Source organism: Urocitellus parryii, chromosome 1 (genome assembly GCF_045843805.1).
Source record: "Urocitellus parryii isolate mUroPar1 chromosome 1, mUroPar1.hap1, whole genome shotgun sequence".
In the NCBI taxonomy this organism is placed as follows: Eukaryota; Metazoa; Chordata; class Mammalia; order Rodentia; family Sciuridae; genus Urocitellus; species Urocitellus parryii.
In genome coordinates this window covers 9,039,749-9,064,067 of record NC_135531.1, presented here as the reverse complement: position 1 = coordinate 9,064,067, position 24,319 = coordinate 9,039,749, and the positions used below count along the sequence as shown (strand labels likewise).

The window sequence follows — 24,319 nt, the reverse complement described above, 5'->3', positions numbered from 1 at the left end:
GCTAATCGCAGGACCCTGAGCAGAGTCAGCACTTCTGTTTAACTTTGCCCTTGCCCTCTTTGTTAATTCAGCTTGGACTCATTCTGTTCCTGGAATTTCGTTTCTTCTTTCATAATAAAAAGTAAAAACAACTTGGGAAGAGTAAACCCTTGTGACTGCTCTATGACTGTTCCTACACTTTAAGAAAAGTCATGAAATCTTAGGGCTCACCAACACTGAAAGTTCCTAAAAGAATGAAAGTTTTAATGTTCAAGATTCACTAGCGTGATGAATTTTCCAGTGTACCTAAAATTGGTTAATCTGACATTTTGGGCATTGTTAGCAGTTGGCATATGTTTTTTGGATGGCAAGTGTTTGTGTTCAGGGCTGGGGTTGTGGCTCAGCGGTAGAGTGCTCGCCTAGCTCATGCAAGGCCCTGGGTTTCGATACTCAGCACCATATAAAAATAAATAAAACAAAGGTATTTTTAAAAAAGAGTTTGTGTTCAGAACTGGTCCTCAATTTGCTCTGGGTGTAGACACTTCTTCAGGGACTTTTTTAGTTATTAAGATGTAATAAACAAATAAAACCAAACCCTATCCATTTTCTTGGAGAAATCCCAAGGCAGTAAATAATGAACCACAGACAGTTTGGATTGGGATGTGATGCCCTATGTTTGAAGGTCAACTGGGACATCTCTAGGGCAGACTTCCTGCTTTGAATACAAACCTTGCTGCTCTGTCATTGAGGCTTATTTTAAAACTGACTCCCCCCAACCCCTTCCTCTTCTCCCTCTACCCCAGGAAGCAAGAATGACCTTCTTCCTATCCTAGGCTGCATTATCTGTCCTTTAGTTCACAGACCAGAGGAATGGAGGACCCCAGACTTGGAGGCTGATACCTGTGGATCTAGAAACAGATGAAGTCTGACTCCTGTCATGGCACAGCTGGAGTGCAACCTTGAGTCCCCTGTTCAAAAGCCCCCCTGTTTCCCCTGGCAGAATTAGCTTCTGGGGCAGGAGTCCATTGTATATTCTCCTTTGCTAATAAGGCAGTAAAACTTCCCTCTCTTTCTCAAAACCTTGTCTTGTTATTGGGCCGGCATTTGGGAGAAAGACCCTGCTTTTGCGGTCAGCAGGATGGCTGTCTTAGATGTTTGGGTCGCTACAACAAAACACCATGGCCTGTGTCTTAACAAAGTTTCCCACAGCTGGAAGTCTGAGAGGTCAGGGTACCTGCAGAAGCGGGTTCTTGGCATGTGCCTTGTGGGTTAATGATGAAGCAGCATATTCTTCTGCCCCTTCTCTCCTTTTTGTTTGTTTTTGTGGTGCTGGAAATTGTACCCAGGGCCTTGTGTGTGCTAGGCAAGCTGGTTCTCTTCTTATTAATCCTGTTCACTGAGCCTCTACCCTCCTGACCTCAGCATCTCACAAAGGCTCCATCTTCTAATATGGTCACATTGGGACTTAGGATTTCAACATATGAATTTCGGGAGAACACAAACATTCAGACCATACCAACACATTTGCAGTGAGAAGGACAGGAAGTATGTTCATCATGATATGAGGCTTGATAATGTCTGTCCCCTGCACCAATCCAGGTGGAGCTAAATTTCCCAGAATCCCCCTTTCTGGTGTGTTTCCAGTTTGTGTGAACTGTGACAGAGCCAGGAATTGAACCCAGGGCCTGCTGTGCAATAGGCGAGTGCTGTATCACTGAGCCACCTCCCAGCCCTGGAGAGGTGTTCCTGGGAGAGGTGGAAGGGAGCTAGAAGCCACTCTGGCTGTGTGGTTCCTGATCTGCTGACTCACCCAGCAGTTAGCTGGGCCAGCAATTGCTTTACTTGTCCCTGGTGCTTCCTTCCGCTTCTCTGACTCCTGGGCCAGGTGTGGGAGTTTGGCTCCATGAGGGAGAGCTTTGGAATTTTGCAGGACACTCTCATTGTCAAGATCAGAGGCCACAGGGATAGACACAGATGGATCTGTTTCTGGAAATTTCCAGGGCTTGCTCATGAGGTTCCAGCTGGCTCACGATCTTTCCTGATTGTTCACCTACCTGGGAACTTTGACCTTCAACACTGGATACAGAGGCTTAGGGAGACTGTCTAACCAGCCTCTAAGTTATGTAAACGGATTCCCTGTAGTAAACAGTCTGTGTGTGTATGCATACACCTATACACACACACATGTGGACAGATCTCCTAGGGGTTCAGTTTCCCAGGTCCCTGGGCTTCCTGAATGAGAGTCTCTGTGGTTAGGTTCAGCACCCTGGGGTTTAACAAACCCTACAGGGATTCTGATGCATGCTCAAGCCTAATCCAGTAATTGCCTCATTTTTAAGGAAATAGGCTAAAGAGAAGCTACATGTCTTTGGAGGTAATGAAAAGAATGGAAATAGGAGGCATCTACTCATGAAGGCAAATACTAAACAGCCCCTGTTTTGAGAAACCTCAGGCTATATAACTTGTGAAAAACAGACTTTCATTAACCAGATTCAGTGGCCCAGTTATAGGTGACAGTTTCTCCTCTGGTCATACCCTACTCAGCCGGGATCTCCTTCTCAAGCAGTCCTGACCTTTTAAAAAAGTACATGCATAAATTTAATACTAGGTTAGCAAACTGCAGCAAGGCAGAGCCTGGTGAATATAAACTCCCTTCTATTAATAACAGTGTTATTAAATAAGAAGTTAGTAATGATGCTTAGGGAGCTAAATTTAGCAAATACAGAAAAATGATATGTAACTAGTCATATCTATTCTTTCCACATAAATGGAGCTTTAAAGATGCTGAAAGATCACTGGGCACTATGATACTCTCCTGTAATCCCAGGGGTTAGTGGGGCTGAGGCAGAAGGATTGCAAGTTCAAGGCCAGCCTCAGCAATTTAGCAAGGCCCTAAGGAACTCAGTGAAACCCTATCTCAAAAATAAAAAGGGCTGGGGATATGGCTCTGTGGTAAACTGTCCCTGGATTTAATCCCCAGTACCAAAACAACAATAACAACAGCAACAACAAAAGATGTTTAAAAACAGTCATAGAAATAGTTTGGTTTTAGTAGAAAACTGCGCTTGCCTAGAACAACACCTGCTGTGCTGTTCTCTTCCAAGGATTGGGCAACTTTGCAGCTTGCACTTAATCAACAGAGAAGCAATTCCGCCCTTCCAGGAGGTACACAGGAGATGATAAGGGTTATGATTCCAGCTTTCTGTGAAAAGTACCCTATGGAACTGTGATTAAGTATCACACACCTTACCCCTGGTCTCTGCTGTTATTAACCTGCTTGCCACCCTTCTCAGGACAAGAGTCCCCAGGGAAAGGTCTCAGCCTGGATCCACAGCTCTTCCTGTTAAGCATAGCTAAGTTAATATGGCTTCACCACCTAGGACCACAAGATTTTGGGTGAAATTCTTATGGCATCGGGAAGTTGCTCCTTATTTTTTTTTTTTTTGCACTGTTAACTTACTTTTCTTCTTTCTATTTTCTTTTTCTTTCTTTTTAAAAAATCTTTTATTGGTTTTATTATTTTTTAAAATACACGATAGCAGTGGAATGCATTACAATTCTTATTACACATATAGAGCACAATTTTTCGTATCTCTGTATATAAAGTATGTTCACGCCAATTTATGCCTTTATACATGTTCTTTTTTTTGCATTACAATTCTTAATACACATATAGAGCACAATTTTTCGTATCTTTGTTTGTATATGAGTCATGTTGACACCCAAGTATGTGGCAGGGATTGCACACAGGGACACAGGGGCACATTTCCAGCTCTTTTTTTTAATCTATCTATCTATCATCTATTTTTAAAGACAGAGTTCCGCCAACTTGGTTAGGGCCTCGCTAAATCGCTGAGGCTGGCTTTAAACTTGCAATCCTCCTGCCTCAGCCTCCAGAGCAGCTGGGATTACAGGAGTGCACCGCTGATTTTGAGTTACAACTGAGAAGTTACAGGTCTCAGGAGCTGGGCACTACCTAAACGTCCCTGGCTGTCAGTCTCTCTCCTCCTCCGGGCCTCCCGACCTCCTCCCTCCCACCTGCTCTGGGGACGCACTTCCCAACTCCCGGGCCTCCCCGCCTCCCGCCCTGGGGACACCTTGTCGCCCCCCCACGCCCCGTGTCGCTGCCCGCGCCCCTCCCCCTGCCTGCACAACGCTCTTCCCCCGACTCCCCCCACCCGCTCGGGTGCCCCCGGACTCCCGCCTGTCCCCTCCCTCGGCTCGGGCTGTCCCTGGAGCCCACGAATCCGGGTCGAGCCTCGGCCCCGCCGGGAGGCCGGCGCCCTCCGTCACCGCGTCGGCCTCCCGCGGGGCCGAGGCTCCTCCCCGTCCCGGCGCTGGCTCTCCCGCCTCGGCTCCCTGGGCTCCGGCTCCTGCTGCGGTCTCTCGGGTGCAGGGCAGTTCTCAGGCCGCGCCGCCAGGTAGGTGCCGTCGCTGGGGACAGAATCCCCGGGGACAGAGTCCGCTGGACTCGCGGTGGGTTTGCATTGTGGCAGAGGGCTTCGCGGAGCGCAGGTGGGGACCTTACCAAAGTGCATTTCATAAGCGGGTTCTCCTTAAAGTGGCACGTTGTCCCTCCAAAGAAGCAGCGCCCTAAACCCGCCGTCACCGGCGACACATTTCCCATAGGTGGCTGGCCCTACACCTAAACGCAGGGAAATCACACTGTTTACCAACTCGTGTTGGTTATTGCCATTGAAGACAGCGTCAGTGGTTGCTCCTCTGTGCCGCTGAATGCTGTTTTTGCAGCTATTTCCCTGAGGTTGGACATTTTGGTCGTATGGTTTTTATGAATATAAAACTGGAGAAACAGCGTATTTGCGTGGACTCACTATCCATGTTTCCTTCACGTGCGCACAAAGGAGGAGGCGCGGACATCGTGTGTACTGGATAGGTCTGGACAGAAAAGATAGTACAGTGCACACCCTGGGTGAGACCCAGGCCGTGCCAACATTGGGTACTGCCCTCTATGTCCACTTGCTGATGGAAACGGCCACCTGTTGTTTTCAGAGCCCATGTAAAATAAGGTGGTCAGAAATGAGCCCTGCACATAACTGAGGAAGCCTGTCTAGGCCTGGGAACAGCGAGAGAAAAGGCAGGTCTGAGGCCGGTGTGTTCTCAGCCCCTGTAGCTTTCTAATCCATGCCTGGAAATCACATACCCTAAGCAAAATACAAGAGCGATTACTGAACAAGTCCATACCTGGAGGAGTTGACTTTCATACAGTCACCTAAGGATAAGTATTGGCCCTGCCCTGCCCTGCCCTGCCCCTGAAAGATTGGAAATCAGTTGCCCTGCAAGTTCCTACAATGTTCAACTAGTAAGACACCAGCCCTTCCCTGTTGGACTCTGCCTTTCTGTATTATCTTCCCATGTCCTCGTGAATCCTGCTTCCCTGTGGCAGCACACTTGGCTTCTGTTTCTCAATTTCTGCAGCACACTTGGCTTCTGTTTCTCAATTTCTAAAATGCCCAGCACTTCATTTCTTGAGTTCTTTGCTTGTTACAGTCTCATTTTTGTTGGTAAAAATATCCGTTTTCTAGCCAGGTGCCATGGCACATGCCTGTCATCCCAGTGGCTCAGGGGGCTGACGCAGGAGGATTGTGAGTTCAAAGCCAGCCTCAGAAAAAGCAAGGTGCTAAGCAACTCAGTGAAACCTTGTCTCTAAATAAAATACGAAATAGGGTTGGGAATATGGCTCAGTGGTCAAGCGCCTCTGAATTCAATCCCCAGTAACCACCACCCCACCAAAAAAAAAAAAAATCTTTTGTTCTCTATTTCTGTTGTTCATTATGTGAGGAAGTTTGACTTCTGAGTTACTTAAATCCTTGGGGTACCATGGCAGGAAAAGCACATGCTGACCATTCTTTACTACCCGTTTCTGATTTCCACTGGTGTTTGGTTACACTGTTGAAAGATAATTTTCAGCAAAAGATAAAATCTATGACTTTTCCATACAGCTATAAAAGGCAGCACAGGTGAAGACTGTATTTTATTCATATTCACTAAATAGGGAAACAGGTAGATGTCTTAACTAGTTCAAGAAAGAAGTCAAGAAGTGCAAATGTATGTGGATCAGGGATGCCCCAGGAAGGTACAGGAGGAGGAGGGGGGGGAGGAGGAGGGGGGGAGGAGGAGGGGGGGAAGGAGGAGGAGGGGGGGAGGAGGGGGGGAGGAGGAGGAGGGGGGAGGAGGGGGAGGAGGAGGAGGAGGAGGAGGAGGAGGAGGAGGGAGGAGGGAGGAGAACCTGGAGCCCAGGCGATTGCAGATCACACCCTCAACAGAGATCCCCGTGGATTTTGACTTGTACTTTTGAGGAAGGAACTGTGTGAGGCAGAGATGAAGGGGCCACAGGAACCACTCTGTGGGTGAGTGGGCCTGTGATCATTCACATCTATGCGGCATCTTGCATGAATGTTTATGGGAAAATCATGTGTTTTCTGCAGCCAGCCATGGGGACCTTGCCAAAGAATGTGCAATAAGGTGTCCTCTGTAGGGGCATGTCCTAGCCATCCCTGGTGCTACCAAGAGTGCCCTAACTCCTGTAGGCTTTGCCAGTGGAGACCACAGAGCTGATATCAGGGTGGTTAGGGTGTGGCCCCAAACACACCTGCATGCAGTAGAGACGTCTTCCTTGTCTTACCTGAGGACTGTCATACTGAGGGCCCCACTGTGTATGTCAGGGCTACAGTCCTGGCCCTGTACTGGCCACATCGCTCCTATGAAGACCCTGTAACATCTAGGAGAAACTGCTTCAGTGGAAAAGTATCACCATTTATGCTTACCCTCCTGGGCTATCTGATTCTAGACCTGCTCATTGTACTCAGATCATTTCACAACTCTTTCTAGGTCATGTGTAACTGATAGACTGATAGATTTTGTAAAATCTGTCTTGACTTGTAGAGAATTGATTGACTTCCTCCTCTGGAAGACTGTTTTGTCTCTATTTGCATATAAATTTGTGATCTTGATTTTTTTTTTTTTTGCATTAGGGATTGAACCCAGTAGTGCTCAACCACTGAGCCACATCCCCAGTCCTCTTTTTTTTTTTTTTTTTTTGTATTTTATTTAGAGACAGAGTTTCTCTGAGTTGCTGAGGGCCTCATTAAGTAGCTGAGGCTGGCTTTGAACTCATGATCCTTCTGCCTCAGCCTCCCAAGCTACTGGGATTACAGGTATCCACTACCGAACCCAGCTTGACCATCTGTATGAGAGTGACGGTTTCATATTTTTTCTGGAAATTATCTTTTCAGAAATTAATCATGGGGGGAGGCAAAAATCCTGGAAGGCATATACAGAAAAATGTACTTATCATACAATTAGCGGACAGTCAAGGGCATGTTCCCTGGGACTTGCTGGGACTCCAGGCAGGCCAGTCCACAGCAACTCTGCTACAGGACTTGGCCCCAACACATGGGCTCGGGCTAGCAGCTGTGAAAGGTCTGGGCCAGAGTCCAGCCTGCCACAGTTGGCACACCTAGCCCTCTCCCGGCTGCTGCCCCTTCTGAGAAATAGTCAACTTGAAGTACCCATCTAGAAGGCCACTCTTTGGCTTTAAAAATTTCTTCTGGAACGTGGACAACAACTGAAGATCAGCAAACGATTCATATCAGAGTCTGCTTTGGAACAGCCGGTGTTTCCCGTCGTCCTAGGTCCTCACAGGATAGCTCAGGTGAGAACTCAGCCCATGTGCACTGGGCTGCTGCTCAACTGTTGAGACATCTCTTCCTAATAATAGTTCCATAGGAGCTTGTGGAAAATCAAAACCGAGAAAACAAGAGGCAATTTTTCCTTGGTTGAATAACTGCTTATTAATTTATTTTCTTGTAAAATCTAGTTACCACAGCCGGAGGTGCATACCTCGAATCCCAGCAGCTTGAGAGGCTGAGGTAGGAGGATCGCAAGTTCAAAGGCAGCCTCAGCAACTCAGCCAGGCCCAGAATGACTTTGTGAAATCTCATCTCAAAATAAAAAAATAAAATGGACTGGGAATGTGGCTCAGTGGTTAAGTGCCTCTTTAATTCCTGGTACCAAAAAAAAAAAAAAAAAAAAAAGTATCCCATTTGTAATTATGAAACACTGAGAATGTTCAGGAAAATGAATGCAGGGAATAATAAAACAGCCACCCATTTTCATTTCACCCAGATTTAAAAGATACCATCTTGTCTTGTGGACTTCAAGTCAAAGCTTTTTAAGGAGATACAATGTAGCAAGTATAATTCCTGCCTAGCAACCACTTGGTTTCTTTCCTGTGCATGACATTTTTATTACAGTATATTTATTAATAATATATACATTGTTTTGTCATTAACATTTACTTAGCATCAAAATACCTGTTATCTTCTTACATAGCCTTGTTTTTGAGACACCATATTGGTAAATATAAATGCAGTTCATTCATTCTGACATGTGATTTATTTCCTGGGCAGCTGTAACAAATTTCCTCAAAACAGAGGATAGAAGTGCATTCTCTCAGTTCTGGAGGCTGGAAGTCCATCCAGCAGGGCCATGCTGTCTCTGACACCCATAGGGGAGAGCACTCCCTTGCCTCTGTCAGTTTCAACGCAGCAGTCCTTGGTATTTCTTGAGCGGTAGACACCTCTCTCCACTCTATCGCCGTCTTAAAATGGCCTTCTCTCCAGTGTGATTCTGTGTCCAGATTACCCTTTCTTTTTCCTTTGATTTTGGTATTAGGGACTGAGCCCAGGGTGCTTAACCACTGAACCACATCCCCAACCCTTTTTTTATTTTTTATTTTGAGGCCGTGTCTCATTAAGTTGCTTAGGACCTTGCTAAGTTGTGGAGGCTGGCCTCCATCCTCCTGTCTTAGCCTCCCACATGGCTGGGATTAAAAGCATGTACCACCATGCCTTGCTAAAAAGACCTCGTGTATTTTATCTCTATTCTAAGTCTCCTTTTTTTAAAAAAATATTTTTAGTTGTTGATGGACCTTTATTTTTACTATTGATGTGCAGTGCTGAGAATTGAATTCAGTGCCTCACACAGACTAGACAAGTGCCCTACCACTGAGCTACAACCCCAGCCCTAAGTCTCCTGTTTTTTAAAAGTAATATTTTATCCTAGTCTATGTTGTTTTTCCAATTTGTTTAGGAAGTCTTTTATCTTGTTGTAACTGTTATTGTCTTATTCACCTCATTGTCTTAGTTATCAAGATGAAAATTTACAAAGCTTTTTTTTTTTTTTGTGGTGATGAAAGATCTCAAGTTTGGGGGGGATGCTCCTGGCCTCACTATCAGCACTCGGGCATCACCTCCCCGCCCCCACCCCACTGGAGGCAGATCCCAGAGAGCTGCCCGTTCATCACGATGATGTATCTACAACAGACAAGGACCCTGCAGCGTAGCTCCCACCAGCCTCCTCCCTGCCACGGCTGGCGATAGTTCCCAGGGTCCTTCTGTGGTCATCAGTATTCAATTTTCTACAATATCTTACTTAAAAGAAATAATCCTTTCCTTTATGGCATATGTTATTTTGGGCTCCTTTAAGAAATTGGGCCTCACTTCACGGTTGAACAAAGAGGAGTTCTCCTACATCTCCTCCCAACAGTTCAGTTCTTTCCTGCTTAGGTTTCTGACCTCCAACAGGTTTGCTGGCTGCGGTTGGCTGGAATCCTTTGTGATTTGTTTTCGCAGCTGTGCGCTGTGGCCTTGGCCAGTCCACCCTCCCACTGTGGATCCACAGTGCCCTCTGGCTTCCTGGAAGGACTCTCAGAACCCACAGAGTCTGGCCCCACGGCGGCCCTGGCTGGGGAACGTGCTCTCTCTGGGCCTTGGATCTCTGCCTCTCCCTTCTCCAGGTCCAGTCCCACTCTCACCCTGAGCGGCTGACTCTGCTTCTTAGTTCTAAGAGCAAACATTTTCTTAAAGTGGGAACATTCCTGTATATAACCACGGTCACCGCACCTTAATCACACCTTATAAAACTGATACCAAGATGGGCACCATGGCTCAGGAGGCCAAAGCAGGAGGATTGAGAGCTCAAGGCCAGCCTCAGCAATTTAGCAAGGCCCTGAGCAACTCAGTGAGACCCTGTCTCTAAGTAAAATACAAACAAGGGCTGGGGATGTGGCTCGGTGGTTAAGTGCCCAGGGGTTCAATCTCTAGTACAAAACAAACAAATAAAAATAAAATGGGTACTAATGCATAGTATAAAGTGATGAGAGCTGTCATCCAAATTCACTTTCCTGCTTGTCTTTGTGTGTCTCTTATAGCTGTTCTTAATTCTGAACCACGACCTAGGTGAATTTGTTTTTCTTTTGTGTCTCTTAATCTAGAACTGTCTCACTGCCTTTTTTTCTTTTTACATTTTGAGTTTTGGTGTTAGGCATATAAAACAGGTGAGAAATATTCCCATATTTGTTATGCTACCAATTAATCAATTTTGTGTTTTCAAATTTATTAGCCTAAAGTTGTTCATAGTAATATTTTTCTGAGACAAATCCTTTTTATTTTATTTTTTTAGTAGTTGATAGAACTTTATTTATTTGTGTGTGGTGCTGACAATCAAACCCAGGGCCTCACACAGGCTAGGCCAGTGCTCTACCACTGAGCTACAACCCCAGCCCCCACAGGAGAAAAATCTTATGTATCCATTTACTTACGTAAATAAACGGAACCCAGGGCCAGGCCTTGCTGGGCCTGTGCTCTGCCCCTGAGCTGGGTGTCCCAGCTAAACGGAGCATCTTCAGATACCTTTCCTTTGGGACCTGGTTTCTGGTTGCCATGTGTTTTTCATTGTTTCCTTTGGATTAACTCGTGGGGCTGGAGCTGTGCCTAGTTCATGACTCTTCAAGGAAGCCAATTTTAATCTTTTTGGGTTTTCCCCAGTGCATGTCTTCATGTCCTCGTTTTCTCTGTGTCGGGCTTGCTGTGGTCTGCATGCTGGTATCCCCCCAGTTCATGTGTGGACCCCTTGTCCTCGGGTGATGATGATATTGGGAGGTGAGGCCTCTGGGAGGTGCAGAGGTCGTGAGGGTGGAGAGCTCATGATGGGGATTAGTGCCCTCCTAAAAGGGGTCCCAGGGAGCTGCCTCCTCCCTCCGTGGTGTGAGGACACAGGAGAAGGCACCCACTGTGAGACAAAAAGTGCCCCCCACCAGACCTGAGCCTGCCTTCATCTTGTTCTTGGCTTCTCAGCCTCCAGAACTGGGAGAACCACGCCTCAGTTTATGAGTCATGTAGTTGTATTTTGTTACAAGATGAATACACGAAGACAGGGTTTATTCAATTATTTTCCTTAACTCATTTTTTTTTGGGGGGGGGATTGGGGATTGAACCGAGGGGCACTTAACCACTGAGCCATATCCCTAGCCTTTTTATTTTTTTGAGACAGGGTCTTGCTATGTTGTTTAGGGCCTTGCTAAGTAGCTGAGACTGGCTTTGAACTCATGATCCTCCTGCCTCAGGCTCCCTAGCCACTGGGATTACAGGCATGCACCACTTCTTAACTTCTTGATGCTTAGTTTATTTTCATTTTTTTCCTCTTGTCTAATATATGCCATCTACATTGTAAAGACTTCTCTAAGTATTAATTTTTATCATTTTTTGCTATGTAGTATTTTCTTTGTAATTCAGTTCTAGGCCTTTTGACTTCCTATTATGATTTCCTTATACATGTAGAACATTTTTTTATGTAAAATCATTGTTGAAACTTGCATTTTGGCCAGGCACCATGGTACACCCTATCATCCCGGTGGCTCAGGAGGCTGAGGCAGGAGGATTATGAGTTCAAAGCCAGCCTCAGCAACTTAGTGAGGTCCTAAGCAACTCAGTGAGACCCTGTCTCTAAATAAAATACAAAAAAGGTCTGGGGATGTGGCTTGGTGGTTAGTATGCAGGTAGTTTGCTAAGTGTTCACATCTGCTTGGAGAGGCTTTGCTGGCTAATTGTTAGTGACGGGCCTACGTATATCTTTGGGTTAAGTGTTCCTAGCTCCCTCTTTCTGATGGAACACTAAATTTTTAAAAATCCAGCATGAGAATCTGTCTCGATGAGTGAGTTAACATGTTTACATTTATTTGGATTCTTTCAGCTACATAATTCCATACTGTGGTGGTGAGCGAGTTTTCTGTTTTGTTCTTTAAGCTTTGAGGGTCTGCTCTCCTCTCAAACCCCCTCTCACTGGGCTGTTCTCTCTGGTCTTTATTTCTTTGGATGGCTTCTGTGGGTGGTATTTACGGAGCTCCCCTCCTGGACAGGGCAATGCTCTTCGGCCTGGACCGTGGCCGTCCTACGGTGAAGTGGGTCTGGTGTGCTTCTGCCAGGTTCTCCAGCGGCTTCCTGACCCAGGGCCACTGTCACCTTCGTTTCTCAGGCTGCTAAGTATGCCTGCTTTGCAAGTCCCGTCTAGTGTGGGGGTGCTTGTCCCCTTCCACTCAGAGCTGAAGGTGAGATGAGCTTCTAGTCTGCCTTTCTGATCCTGGTTGATAGAGCTTTTCTTGTTTTGTTTTGAGACCCCCCCCCCCGGCCCTGTGAACTTCCAGGGCTTGACCTTGCAGAGGTGTGTCCTGGCTACAGATTCCCATCTGGGGTGGTCCTGGGCCTCACTGGACACCAATCCTAAGCCCCTGATTGTCTGGCTCTGTGCCTGCCATCACTGTGCTGCTTTACCATCTGCTGTGTGACTTTCAGTTTCCTCTCCACCCCTGGCCCCCGGGACCCCTTTTCCTGTGAGCTCTGCCATTTTTATCGTTATTAGTGTTTATATTCAATCTGGCATTTCTCCTGTCTGCAGTGGGGATGGCTCCTCCTGGGCCCTCATCTTCTATGTTGCCAGAGCCAGAATTACCATCAATTTCTTCCTTTTTTTTCAACCACTGAGCCACATCCCCAGCCCTTGTGTTTGTATTTCATTTAGAGACAGAGTCTCACTGAATTGCTGAGCGCCTCGCTGTTGTTGAGGCTGGCTTTGAACCCGTGATCCTCCTGTCTTAGCCTCCTGAGCTACTGGGAATTCAGGGGTGTGCCGCTACACCCAGCAGCATCAATTTCTTTTACAGTAAATACCACAGATGGATTTAAAATAATGTTTTCCAGTAATTTCTTTCTTTCTTTTTTTTTTTTTTTTTTGGTACCAGGTATTGAACCCAGGGGCCCTTTACCACTGAGTCACATCCCTAGCCCTTTTTATTATTTCATTTAGAGACAGAGTCTCGCTAAATTGCTTTAGAGCCTTACTAAGCTGTTGAGGCTGGTATTGAATTTGCAATCCTCCTGCCTCAGCCTCCCCATCCTCTGGGATTACAGGGTGCACCACCATGCCTGGTTGTTTCCAATACTCTTGATTATCGTTTACTATTTGTGATCTTTAGATCTGAACCATCCAGCCGACACTGTGTGTTTTCTCTGTAGCTGACTTTGAGGTCTCCGATGGCTAACGAAGCTCATCCCTGCCCCTGTGACATTGGTCACAGACTGGAGTATGGAGGCATGGGGCAGGAAGTCCAAGTCGAACACATCAAGGCTTATGTCACCAGATCCCCAGTCGATGCCGGCAAAGCCGTGATTGTCATTCAAGACATATTTGGGTGGCAGCTGCCCAACACCAGGTACATGGCTGACCTGATTGCAGGAAACGGATACACGTGAGTACAAAATCCTGTTCCTTGGCTTAATTCATGTAAATTTCTGTGGTCCATTTTGTTCTTCAGAAAGAGAAACAAAAGCGAAATCCTTCTCCTCACTCTCTCTGCTTCCTCCCCTCCCTGTGGTGGAGGGGAGGGGAGCTGCCAAGGGGTCCTGAACAGCTGCCTCGTGGAAGACACCCCAGGCCCTGGGCCTTGGTCCTCCTGGGGGTTCCTGGCCCTATAGACTCTGGGACAGGGTCCTCTCACCACACACAGGACAGGACACCTTTGCACACATCCCCAGCTCTCAAATGGACCCATTTTTTGGCCCCTGAAGCATGTCAGCCTTGGGTCAGATTTCATGTGGACAGGAGGTACCCCTGGCTCATCCTGATCCCAGCGTGTCCCCTCCTGGCTGTATCCGAATTAGACTGGGTTCCAGAAAGAGCACAGCGAGACTGGGCTCATCGCTCTGCGTTTACGCCATGGCCACCCTTGGTAGAAGCTTCAGGAAAGTATGCAGATGAGTAGAACCATCCTTCTCCTCCCGCTTCAGAGAGCGGAAAGCCCAGTGGCCCTGAGCTGGGGTCACCATGAGATGGCTTTGTCTTCTCTAAAGGAGAGGCTGCAGAGCTGACGGGAACCTACCTTGTTTTCCTCAGTAGAGAAACTGACTAAAAGGAACCACAGCTGCTGGGGCATGAAAAGATGTCACCGTTCATGTCCCCAGACTCCCTGGAGGATGAAGCCACCTCGATTTTTAGGGCAAGACCGACAATAAGCGGCCAGTCCTGATGCCTCTGGCTTAGGCACAAGTGCCACAGGCGTGACTGGGAGCGGGGGCCCCCAGTCCTGCCAGCAGCCCTTGGAGGAGGACTGTCCCCTGGCCATTTGGCAGCTCAGGAAACCAGGGCGTAGATGGAGGTTTGCAGTCATGGGCACCCTGATGCCAGAGCCAGCGGACGGGGCCCAGTGGGCTCGGGGCTCCTGGAGTCCCGAGGGTGTCCTTGGCTGGAGTCGGAGCAGCGAGGCTGTCTGTCTGTGACTTCAAGGCACCTTGGCATTTACCCCACTCACTCCACCCTCAAGGCTCTCCTCAGAGGCTGGGCACAGGGTGCCGTCCATTGGTCCATCAAGAGAGAGAGGCTGAGAGTGGCCCAGTGACTTGGGGTCACACCATAGTGGGTGGGTCACACCCGAGTGGGACTTTCCTGAGCCAGGTTTTGGGGCTGTGCCTCCTCTGCGGGAGGGGCTGGGTTCCTCCCCACGGCCACCTCCCGACTTTGGGAAGGGCTCCGTCCCTCCTGGCTTGATGGGGGGGAACGACCTGGACTCTGGAACCTGGCTTGTTCTCCCTGCCTGGCCTCTTCTAGAACCCGTGGTGGACCTTACTCTCTGGGCAGGAAACTGTGTCCTGTTGGAGCCTGGGTGGAGGCCTGGGAAGTTGCTTGCTCATAGTGACTGGCCATGCGGTCCACGTGTCCCAGGCCAGTGGGAGAGTCCAGGGGGCTCCTGGCCCTGCAGAGAGGTGCAGCCCTGGGGGTGGGGACAGGAGCCCCCCCCCCAGCTGCCAGCCACAGGCCCTCATGTCTAGTGCTGGAGTGTCCCAGGGGAGTGCCCAATCCTGTCCTGCCCGGGGCGGGTGGCTCCCCGACGGGAGGCCAAGTGCCTGCGGTTGTGAAATCTGAGACACTGGGACTTGGCACCAGTTGCCTTTTTTGCTGCCATCAAAGTTGGCCTTTGTGGCCACCAGTTTGCCTTCTCTGTGACCAGAGCTGCCACCTGAGCAAGTGGCTAGAGAGACGTAAACAAATGCTGTGTCCAGGCCACTGTGAACCCAGGGCTGACTGACGTCCACCTTTCACAGAACCATCGTCCCCGACTTCTTTGTGGGGCAAGAGCCGTGGAGCCCCACTGGTGACTGGGCCACCTTCCCCGAGTGGCTGAAAACAAGAAATGCCAGGAAGATCAATAGGTGAGTCGCCGCAGGCACGGCGCACGGGGCAGCGGGAGGGGAGAGGGGCCTGGCTTCACCTCAGAGGCCTCGAGTCCTCCCTCCTCCCCGGAGGACCTCCGTGACTGGCCCAGAGGGTCCGTCCTACAGCATAAAGGCAGAAGGTTGGATCTGCTGCAGTGTGTGAGCTGGTGCAGGGGCTTCCTTCTCAGAGGGAGGATTGGAAGGGGTGGGCAGAAGCTTTGTGTCCCATCAGGTGTTCATTTACATCCATCACAAACCCATCCTGAATGCTTCAGCAGTCATGAGAGTTACTGTTTTATAGAACTGAGAAAAGGTAGGCATTGGCTTCATTCTCAGGTAGCTCTTGCCTCTGGGTGGCAAAGTGGCTGCAGCAGCTCTAACCTTCCATTGCTTCTCTCCCAACAACCCAGCAAGCCTCATTTTGTCTCTTGGGTTATGACTGGATCAGAAGGTCTTCCTCCAAGTAATCACTGTGGCCAGGAGTTTGCTCTGCTGTGGAGATGACTCACCTATTCTACTCCTGGAACCGAGGGCAGAGCCCTCTAATGTGTGTGGATGGAGGGGTACTTCATCCACAGCTGGATTCTTAAGCAGCAAGAAGCATCCAGTGTTCACCCAAGTAGAAGAATATTTATAGAAATGCCTTCCTTCTCATCTCCCCAAATGAAGGCATTCATTCCTAAAATGAAAGCATTCAAGAAAGTAAAAAACCTGAAGGGCCCCAACTGTTCTTGTGATATTTTATTTTGCAGAATCACTTCATTACTGCTCTTGTCATGTTATGAAGACCACTGAATGCACACAGCAGGCTGTCACGCGTTGGTTTAAATGTGCTCAAACATACGTTGTGTTTAAAAGAATGCGGTGACAGAGCTGCTTTGTTCTTTTGTTTTTTAAAAAATCATAAATATATAGCACTTCTTCCCATCAGATCCGATAGAACTTTCTGGGCTGGCCTTGGACCCCGAGCTGCACTTTGTAAATGAACCATTGCAAGACAGGGCCCTCTTCAATAGCCCTGGTGGCTTTCCAAATGGAGCTCGGCTCTTTGGGCAGAGGAGGCAGGGGCGACGCAGAGCGATGGGTCTTAGGAAAGGATCAGAGAGCCCGTGGGACCGGCTCAGTCAGACCAGCACCTCCCTGAGGGGAGATGGGGGGACACAGCAGCTTCTCTCTCTCCCGAGGCCGGGAAGGGCGCCGTGTGTCTGGGGGACAGTGCACCGGCCTGGCTGGGCTGGGGGCGCCGGGGAGGTGCACGCTGGAGGGGCTGAGGCTGGGGCTCGGGAGCGGGGACCCTGGGCAACTTCAGATGACAACTTCAGGTGACAGTGGCCGAAGCTGCCCGCTCACCCCCGCCCGGCCCTGAGCGCTTCTCTCGGTTCCAGGGAGTTGGACGCTGTCCTGCGGTACCTGAAGCAGCAGTGCCAGGCCCGGAGGGTCGGCGTCGTGGGCTTCTGCTGGGGCGGCGTCGCCGTGCACCACGTGATGATGACGTACCCAGAGCTCAGGGCGGGGGTGTCCGTCTACGGTGAGTCCGCCTCGGTGTGCGGGACGGTGGCGCGCTCCTGTGCCCTCAGGGCGCTGGGTGAGCCCCGGTCGCCACAGGCCCCTCCCCGGGGGCAGCCCAGAACCCGTGGTGCGAGGCCAGGCCCGTGGAGGCATGGGCTTTGAGATGGGCAGGCGGTGCCCGGTGCTGACCGTGGGCCTGAGGTGGGAGGAGCGCTCGGTTCAGGGGTGAAGACGGGCAGGGGCTGGGGCAGGGGCAGGGGCAGGGGCAGGGGCTGGGGCAGGGGCAGGGGCAGGGGCTGGGGCAGGGGCTGGGGCAGGGGCAGGGGCAGGGGCTGGGGCAGGGGCAGGGGCAGGGGCTGGGGCAGGGGCTGGGCTCGGGCAGGGGCTGGGGCAGGGGCTGGGGCAGGGGCAGGGCAGGGGCAGGGCAGGGGCAGGGCAGGGGCTGGGGCAGGGGCTGGGGCAGGGGCAGGGGCTGGGGCAGGGGCTGGGGCAGGGGCTGGGCTGGGGCAGGGGCTGGGGCAGGGGCTGGGGCAGGGGCAGGGCTGGGGCTGGGGCAGGGGCAGGGGCAGGGCTGGGGCTGGGGCAGGGGCTGGGGCTGGGCTGGGCAGGGGCTGGGCTGGGGCTGGGGCAGGGGCTGGGGCAGGAGCTGGGGCAGGGGCAGGGCTGGGGCAGGGGCTGGGCAGGGCTGGGGCTGGGGCAGGGGCAGGGCTGGGGCTGGGCTGGGGCTGGGGCAGGGGCTGGGGCAGGGGCTGGGCAGGGGCTGGGGCAGGGGCTGGGCAGGGGCTGGTGCTGGGGCAGGGGCTGGGGCAGGGGCAGGGGCTGGGGCTGGGCTGGGGCTGGGGCTGGGGCTGGGCAGGGCAGGGGCTGGGCAGGGGCTGGGCCAGGAGCTGGGCAGGGGCTGGGCTGGGGCAGGGCTGGGGCTGGGGCAGGGGCAGGGGCTGGGGCAGGGGCTGGGCAGGGCAGGGGCTGGGGCTGGGCAGGGGCTGGGCAGGGGCTGGGCAGAGGTAGGGGCTGGGCAGGGGCTGCGGCTCAGGGGTGCAGCACTTGCCTGGCACGTGGGAGGCACTGGGTTCCATCCTCAGCACTGCATGTAAAAATATAAAAACAAAGTGTTGTGTCTACCCACTATATACCTATATCTATATCTCTATATCTATCTATATCTCTATGTCTATCTGTATGTAGATATAGATATATAAATATATATAGATTAGGTAACATGGCAAGACCTTGCCTCAAAAAAAAAAACCTTTAGAAATTTGAAAATAATTTTGGAGGTTGTAGGTTTGTAATATGGTAACCACAGGTATCCTGGGGAGTGAGCATCCTGCATTCCACTCTAAGATCTCATCTCAACTCCTGTCAGAATGGCAATCATCAAGAATACAGGCAACAATAAATGTTGGTGAGGGTGTGGAGAAAAGGTGCACTCGTACGTTGCTGGTGGGACTGCAAATTGGTGCAACCACTATGGAAAGCAGTGTGGAGTTCCTAAGAAAATTGGGAATGGAACCGCCATTTGACCCAGCAGCTTCTACATTTTAGTCAAAACAAACCAGAGTCATCATAGCAAGGAAATGAAAGCATTGTGTCTGTATGTAGACACTACACACCAAGTATGTGCTACAGAAGCACTCAGAACGGACGGGGTGTGTGGTGCATGCTTGGGATCCCAGTGACTTGGGAGACTGATAGAAAGTTCAAGGCCAAGTGGGGTGCGGTGGTACACACCTGTAATCCCAGCGGCTGAGAAGGCTGAGATAGGAAGCTCACAAGTTCAAAGCCAGCCTCAGCAACTTCACAAGGCCCTGAGCAACTTAGTGAGACCCTGTCTCAAAAATCAAAAAATAAAAATGGCTGGGGATGTGGCTCAGAGTTCAATTCCCAGTACTAAAAGAAGAAAAAAAGAAAAAGGAGAGAGAGAGAGAGAGAAAAAAAAAAGAAAATTCAAGGCTAGCTTGAGCTACTTCCTGGGACCCTCAACAACTCAGTGAGGCTGTGTTTCAAAATGAAATAAAAAAAGGATTGGATATGTAACTCAGTGGTAAAGCACCCCTGAGTTCAATTCCTAGTACCTGTCCCCCACTCCTACCCAAAAAAGCATTGAGACTAAAACATTTTGGAAAAAAAAAATATAAAGACACAAGGAAATTTGACTAGTAAGTCATCAAATTATACTAGTGTGTCACCAAGTTCTTTACATCAGAGTGTCATGAAGTAATACCTGTACCAACGATTCTTATTTGGCTTAATGGTTCCTCACTGTAGTATTTTCACCTACATTTGGCATTAAAAAAAAACTCTTTAAATATTAACTTCTACGAAAGAAAGCAGACTCAGTAAATGACCAGTTGGGCTAGAGCACCGGGCCACCTCTTGTTAGGCCCAAAGGTGCCTTTGTGTGAATTAGCAGAAGGTGCCTGTGTGGACGCCTCACTGGCGCCACCTCCTGGCTGCTGCTGTGAGTTACCGTGAGCTGCTGAGCCTGGTGGGGGCGAGTCCAGGGGACTTTCAGCTGCTGTCCAGCCACATAGCTTTGCTGTGCTGCTGTCACGAAGTTGAAAAAGATTATTTTTTTCTCTTTTAAAATGATAACTTAGGTTGACTTCTTTCTCCACAGAAGTGGGCGTTCCTGAGGGTTGTCTAGAACCCCTGGGCTGGGCGGAGCATGTTTCTGACTGATCAGTCTCTAACCTTCCGAGTCAAGGGGGGAAACTAATTTTTCAGAGAATGACTTGCTAGGACCAGGCGGTCGCAGGCTGTGGGCTTGTCTGAGCGTAAAGGCCCATTCTAAACCACCGGGTGCATTGAAGTCAGAACCTGTGGGACTTGGGTGGGCAGAGGGAAACTTCCAGAACAGTGGTTTGGCAGCTCTCACTTCTGTGCAAGAATATCCCAGGAGGGATACTCGTTAGACCCTCTGCGTCTTCACGGAGCAGCCTGCAAGGCCTGATTTCTCACCTTGATGGCTTCACTTCTAGTGAGTGAGCCAGAGGGCCAGGTCTGGCTGTTACACTAATTGTAGGCCAGGCCACTACTGTGGAACTGCCAAAAAATAAACAAAGCCCCCCAAGTACATTTTTACTTTGAATAATCAAACCAAATTGAGGCAGTTTTCTGGGGCGTGACTGTGGAAATCATAGTGTCATGCCCCTGAACCCATCTTTCAGGCATCGTCAAGGATTCTGAAGATGTTTACAGTTTGAAGAACCCCACGTTGTTCATTTTTGCTGAAAATGATGCTGTGATTCCCCTGGAGCAAGTAAGTTGGCACCTTTCCTCTTCTCACTTGTGTGTTTAAGAGCAGGTCTTGACATTTTGAGGGAGAAGTCTCAAAGCATTCATTAATTGCTGTTCCAGATGTTTTCCAACATAGACATTTTTAAAAGATGAGTTTTACCAGAGATTAAGAGTAGTGGGTGTGGGGATATAGCTCAGTTGGTAGAGTGCTTGCCCCACAAGCACAAGGCCCTGGGTTCAATCCCTAACACCAAAAAAAAAAAAAAAAAAAAAAAAAAAAGAGTAGAATTATGCCAGGTGTGGTGATGCTCACCTGAAATCCCAGTGGCTAAGGAGGACTAAGGCAGAAGGATTGTGAGTTCAAAGCCAGCCTCAGCAACTTTGAGGAGCTAAGCAACTCAATGAGACCCTGTCTCTAAATAAAATACAAAAAAGGACTGGGGGTGTGTCGCAGTGGTTGAGTGCTACTGAGCTCAATCTCCAGTACACCCTCCCCAACACACACACACACACACACACACACACGAGTAGGATTAATTGTAACTTCCTTAAATATGCTTATTTAACATGACATCAAGTGTTCTCAGATGGCCTGGTCATTGGACAAAGAAATGGGTCCTGCCTCTGACCACTCCATGGTGACCCTTGAGTCACCATAAGGTATTTTACCTTAAAGATGGATGTGTTAGATCCAGTAAATTGATAAAGAAAAAGCAGAAGAGAAGTATGATTCAAAAGCCGTCATTTGCCAATTATTAGTAGTAACTGATATGTTAATGCAAGTGATTTTAGATGCAGATGGTCCCTGACTCATGGTGGTCTCCCTTAGGAATTTTCAACTCAAGATGGTGTGAAAATGACAACCTGTTCTTTGATCTTTTTCCGGGCTAGCAATATGTGGCATGATCCTCTGTAAGGGTAGACAGGGACGGTTAGCCCTGCAGTCAAGAGGCGGGAAAGAGCAACACTGCGTGGTGTGCCCTGTGTTGCTAAGACAGGCTGGGCATCAGGTCAGGTGTACTCAATGCATTTTTTTGAGGTGGGGGGGGTTAATGCTGGACATTGAACCCAGGCATTACTTCACCATTGTACTCTACCCCTAGCCTCCCACATTTTCAATTCATGATGTGTTTATTTGGACATGATTCCATATAAGCCTGTAATTGCTGTTGTATCATATTTATATTGCTCCAAAATCTTTGCCAGCAGCAAGAATTGTGTTGATTATAAATTATAGTTAAAATTTAGAATAGCTGTGGAACCCATTTACAATTTAAAGAATTGATGTTAAAATCTCTTTTATGAACACTCACTGAAGATTTAGAGAATGAAAAATGTTGCTAACAAGTTAAAATCACGTCATCACAAAAATGTTTTGCATACCAGGTCTCTTTGCTGACGCAGAAGTTGAAAGAACACTGCAAGGTTGAATATCAAATTAAAACATTTTCTGGGCAAACCCATGGTTTTGTGCATCGCAAGAAAGAAGATTGTCTACCTGCTGACAAGCCTTACATTGATGAGGCGAGAAGGAATTTAATTGAGTGGCTGAACAAGTACATTTAGTAGTGAACAGGTACACTCTCAAAACAAGACTCATCCAAACGGTTGCCTTCCAATACTTACCATTTGATTTTTTTTACTTTAAATAATTTCAAGATTCCAACATTTATTTTATATAATCTAAAATACATTCAATGGAAAATGTTAATATATGAAAATAATTTTAACATGTTTAAATAAAAAATAAAAATGAAATAAAAAAAAAGAAATAAAAAAAAGTTCTGTACCTGGAGAATCTGAATGATCAATACCCTAGCTATTAGAAAACACCTGGGCTCTCCAGGGAACCAGCTGAGAGCACAAGTGTGGCCTCTCTGGTCTTTAACTGAACACATCCTTTAAAATGACTAAGGTGTGAAGAAACTTAACTGTGAGCTGGGGCAGAGTAAGATACACTTGGACTTTGTCTTAAGAGAACTGAATTTGTCACATTTATGTTGTAATGAGAAGTGTTATAATTAAAATGTTCCCATGGATCGAACTATATCAAGCTAATAAACTGACTTTGATGTCTCTGGGTTGCAGAGGCTGGCTTTAGACTCTTGATTCTCTGTGCCTAGTTTATTTCTAAACAGAATGATGGAGTAGAGTAACCATCCTGCAGTTTTCTAGGCAGTGGTTTCCCGACCCTGGGGCTGGGGCTGGGGCTTACTGTGATGGTGGAGAGTGAAGTCCCTAGTGTGTACTTGCTCCTCCTCAGGACTGTTATGACTTAGGGCAAATGACATGTTGGGTTGTTTTCTAATTTGGTCTTGGGTCTCTTTCATGGAAGTGGCAATAAACTCTACCCAGCTCCAGAGGTCTTGGTCACAGATGTTTTCAGTGTGCCTTTCACAGGGCACTTTTTTGGGGGGGTGGGGTGGGAACAGGGTTTTCCTATGTTGCCCAGGCTGGCCTTGAACTCCTGGGCTCAGGTGATCATCTTGTCTCAGCCTGTAGTAGTAGGGACTTCAGATAGGTTCCTGTGCCCTTGCAGGATGACCTCATGCATACCTGTCTGACCTGTGTTCTTGGGCTCTCACATGTGTCCTGCTGCTTACTACTGAGATGGTGTTCCTCTAGGAAGGAGAGTGCTGATCCGGAGGGCAGTTAGGCTCAGTCAGTAGATGACAGAGGCAATGAACTGTTCAGTAAAGCACTGGATAGCAGAAGCAGCATTACCAACAGATCCTGCAACAGGGGTAGCATGCTTCTCAGCGGAAGGCAGTGGGGAGCCGTCCAGGACATACATGCCCAGCCAACCAGTGCAGATCACAAGAGCCGGTGGGCTGAAGACTTCACGGGGTTCCAGTGTTACCCAAGCAGCTTCTCACAGGGAATTCTAACTGGTGGATTTAGAGCAAACAGGCTTGAGTTGTGTGGGGTAAAATTTTGACTGACAGCTTACTGGCACATGTGCACAGTTCACATGGGGTGTAGGAGTCAGTGAGGTGTCACATAGGTTTCTAGGTGTCCCATAGGGAGCTGGTCACCAGGAGGTGATTGTGTGAGATTAAGTCCAGAATGACCACCCTGAGGAACCAGGGGATGAAGCACTAGAAATTGTCAAAAGCAACTCAGCCTGGCTTCTGGTTGATTATTGAATCTACACGGAGCAGATGTGGAGACAACATAAAATCCTAAGTTCACTACACTTGACTTTTCTGGGCCTGTTTTACATCTTACCAAATGGGGATGAGAAAACATTTTGCATTAGGTTGAGCATTAAAGTCAGAGCACAGGCTGTTTGCACTTAGTTACAGCCTTACACACAGGGTGCTTAGGACACCTTTCTCATTCATCCAGTCTCCCAGGACCTGAGATATGCTGGTTTGTTAATACCTGTCAAGGTACCTGGTGAGTATGTGGGCAGGTAGTTGAGTCTCCATGATTAGTATACGAAAATTTGATTGCTAGGCAGGTCTGATTTGATTTGCATTCCAGTGTGTACCCAGAATGTGTGGTGCAAGTTTTAATAATGCTTTTAATATCCAACTGCAGTTCTACACACCAAACTTATGAATGCTAACACTTATTCCTAAATCCACAGATTATTTAGCCAAGTACTAAAAGTCCTTAATAGAGAGAACACCCAATAGCTAGTGTCTGGGCTCACAAACCTGAATGTTACTTAGGCCATTTAGGAATCCAGTTTAATTCTATGGGATTTAATTCAGCATATTCTCTCCCACTGGTGGCATATAAGTAAACTCTTACCATATGGGAACCAAATACAAGTAGGAACAAAATAGGGGATAAGATGGGAACTTTAAACAGACTGCCTCTCCTATTTGCAATGAGATGCAGCAGAACACCAACTCACCTGAGATGTGAACAGCAAAGACTGGGTTGAGAGCTGAGACAACCCAGGTGAAATTCTCAGATCAAGGCCTAGTCCTTATGAAGGGCTGTGGCTGTTGTTACAAAGCAGAATTAATACCAGTCTATTATACCTGGTAATTGCAAGGCTCACTAGAGCCAAAGAG

General features: G+C 48.5%; 1 protein-coding gene across 1 annotated transcript; it reads left to right on the top strand.

Annotated features, from left to right (window-relative positions):
* The first annotated feature begins 4,230 nt into the window (after nucleotides 1-4,230).
* On the top strand, nucleotides 4,231-22,391 carry Cmbl (carboxymethylenebutenolidase homolog). Its single transcript, XM_026397083.2, has 6 exons — nucleotides 4,231-4,400; nucleotides 13,350-13,582; nucleotides 15,432-15,539; nucleotides 16,928-17,070; nucleotides 20,222-20,313; nucleotides 21,678-22,391. Exons 2-6 carry the CDS (start codon nucleotides 13,368-13,370, stop codon nucleotides 21,855-21,857), a joined length of 738 nt encoding a protein of 245 aa, XP_026252868.2. The 5' UTR covers nucleotides 4,231-4,400; nucleotides 13,350-13,367; the 3' UTR covers nucleotides 21,858-22,391.
* Nucleotides 22,392-24,319: the final 1,928 nt, after the last annotated feature.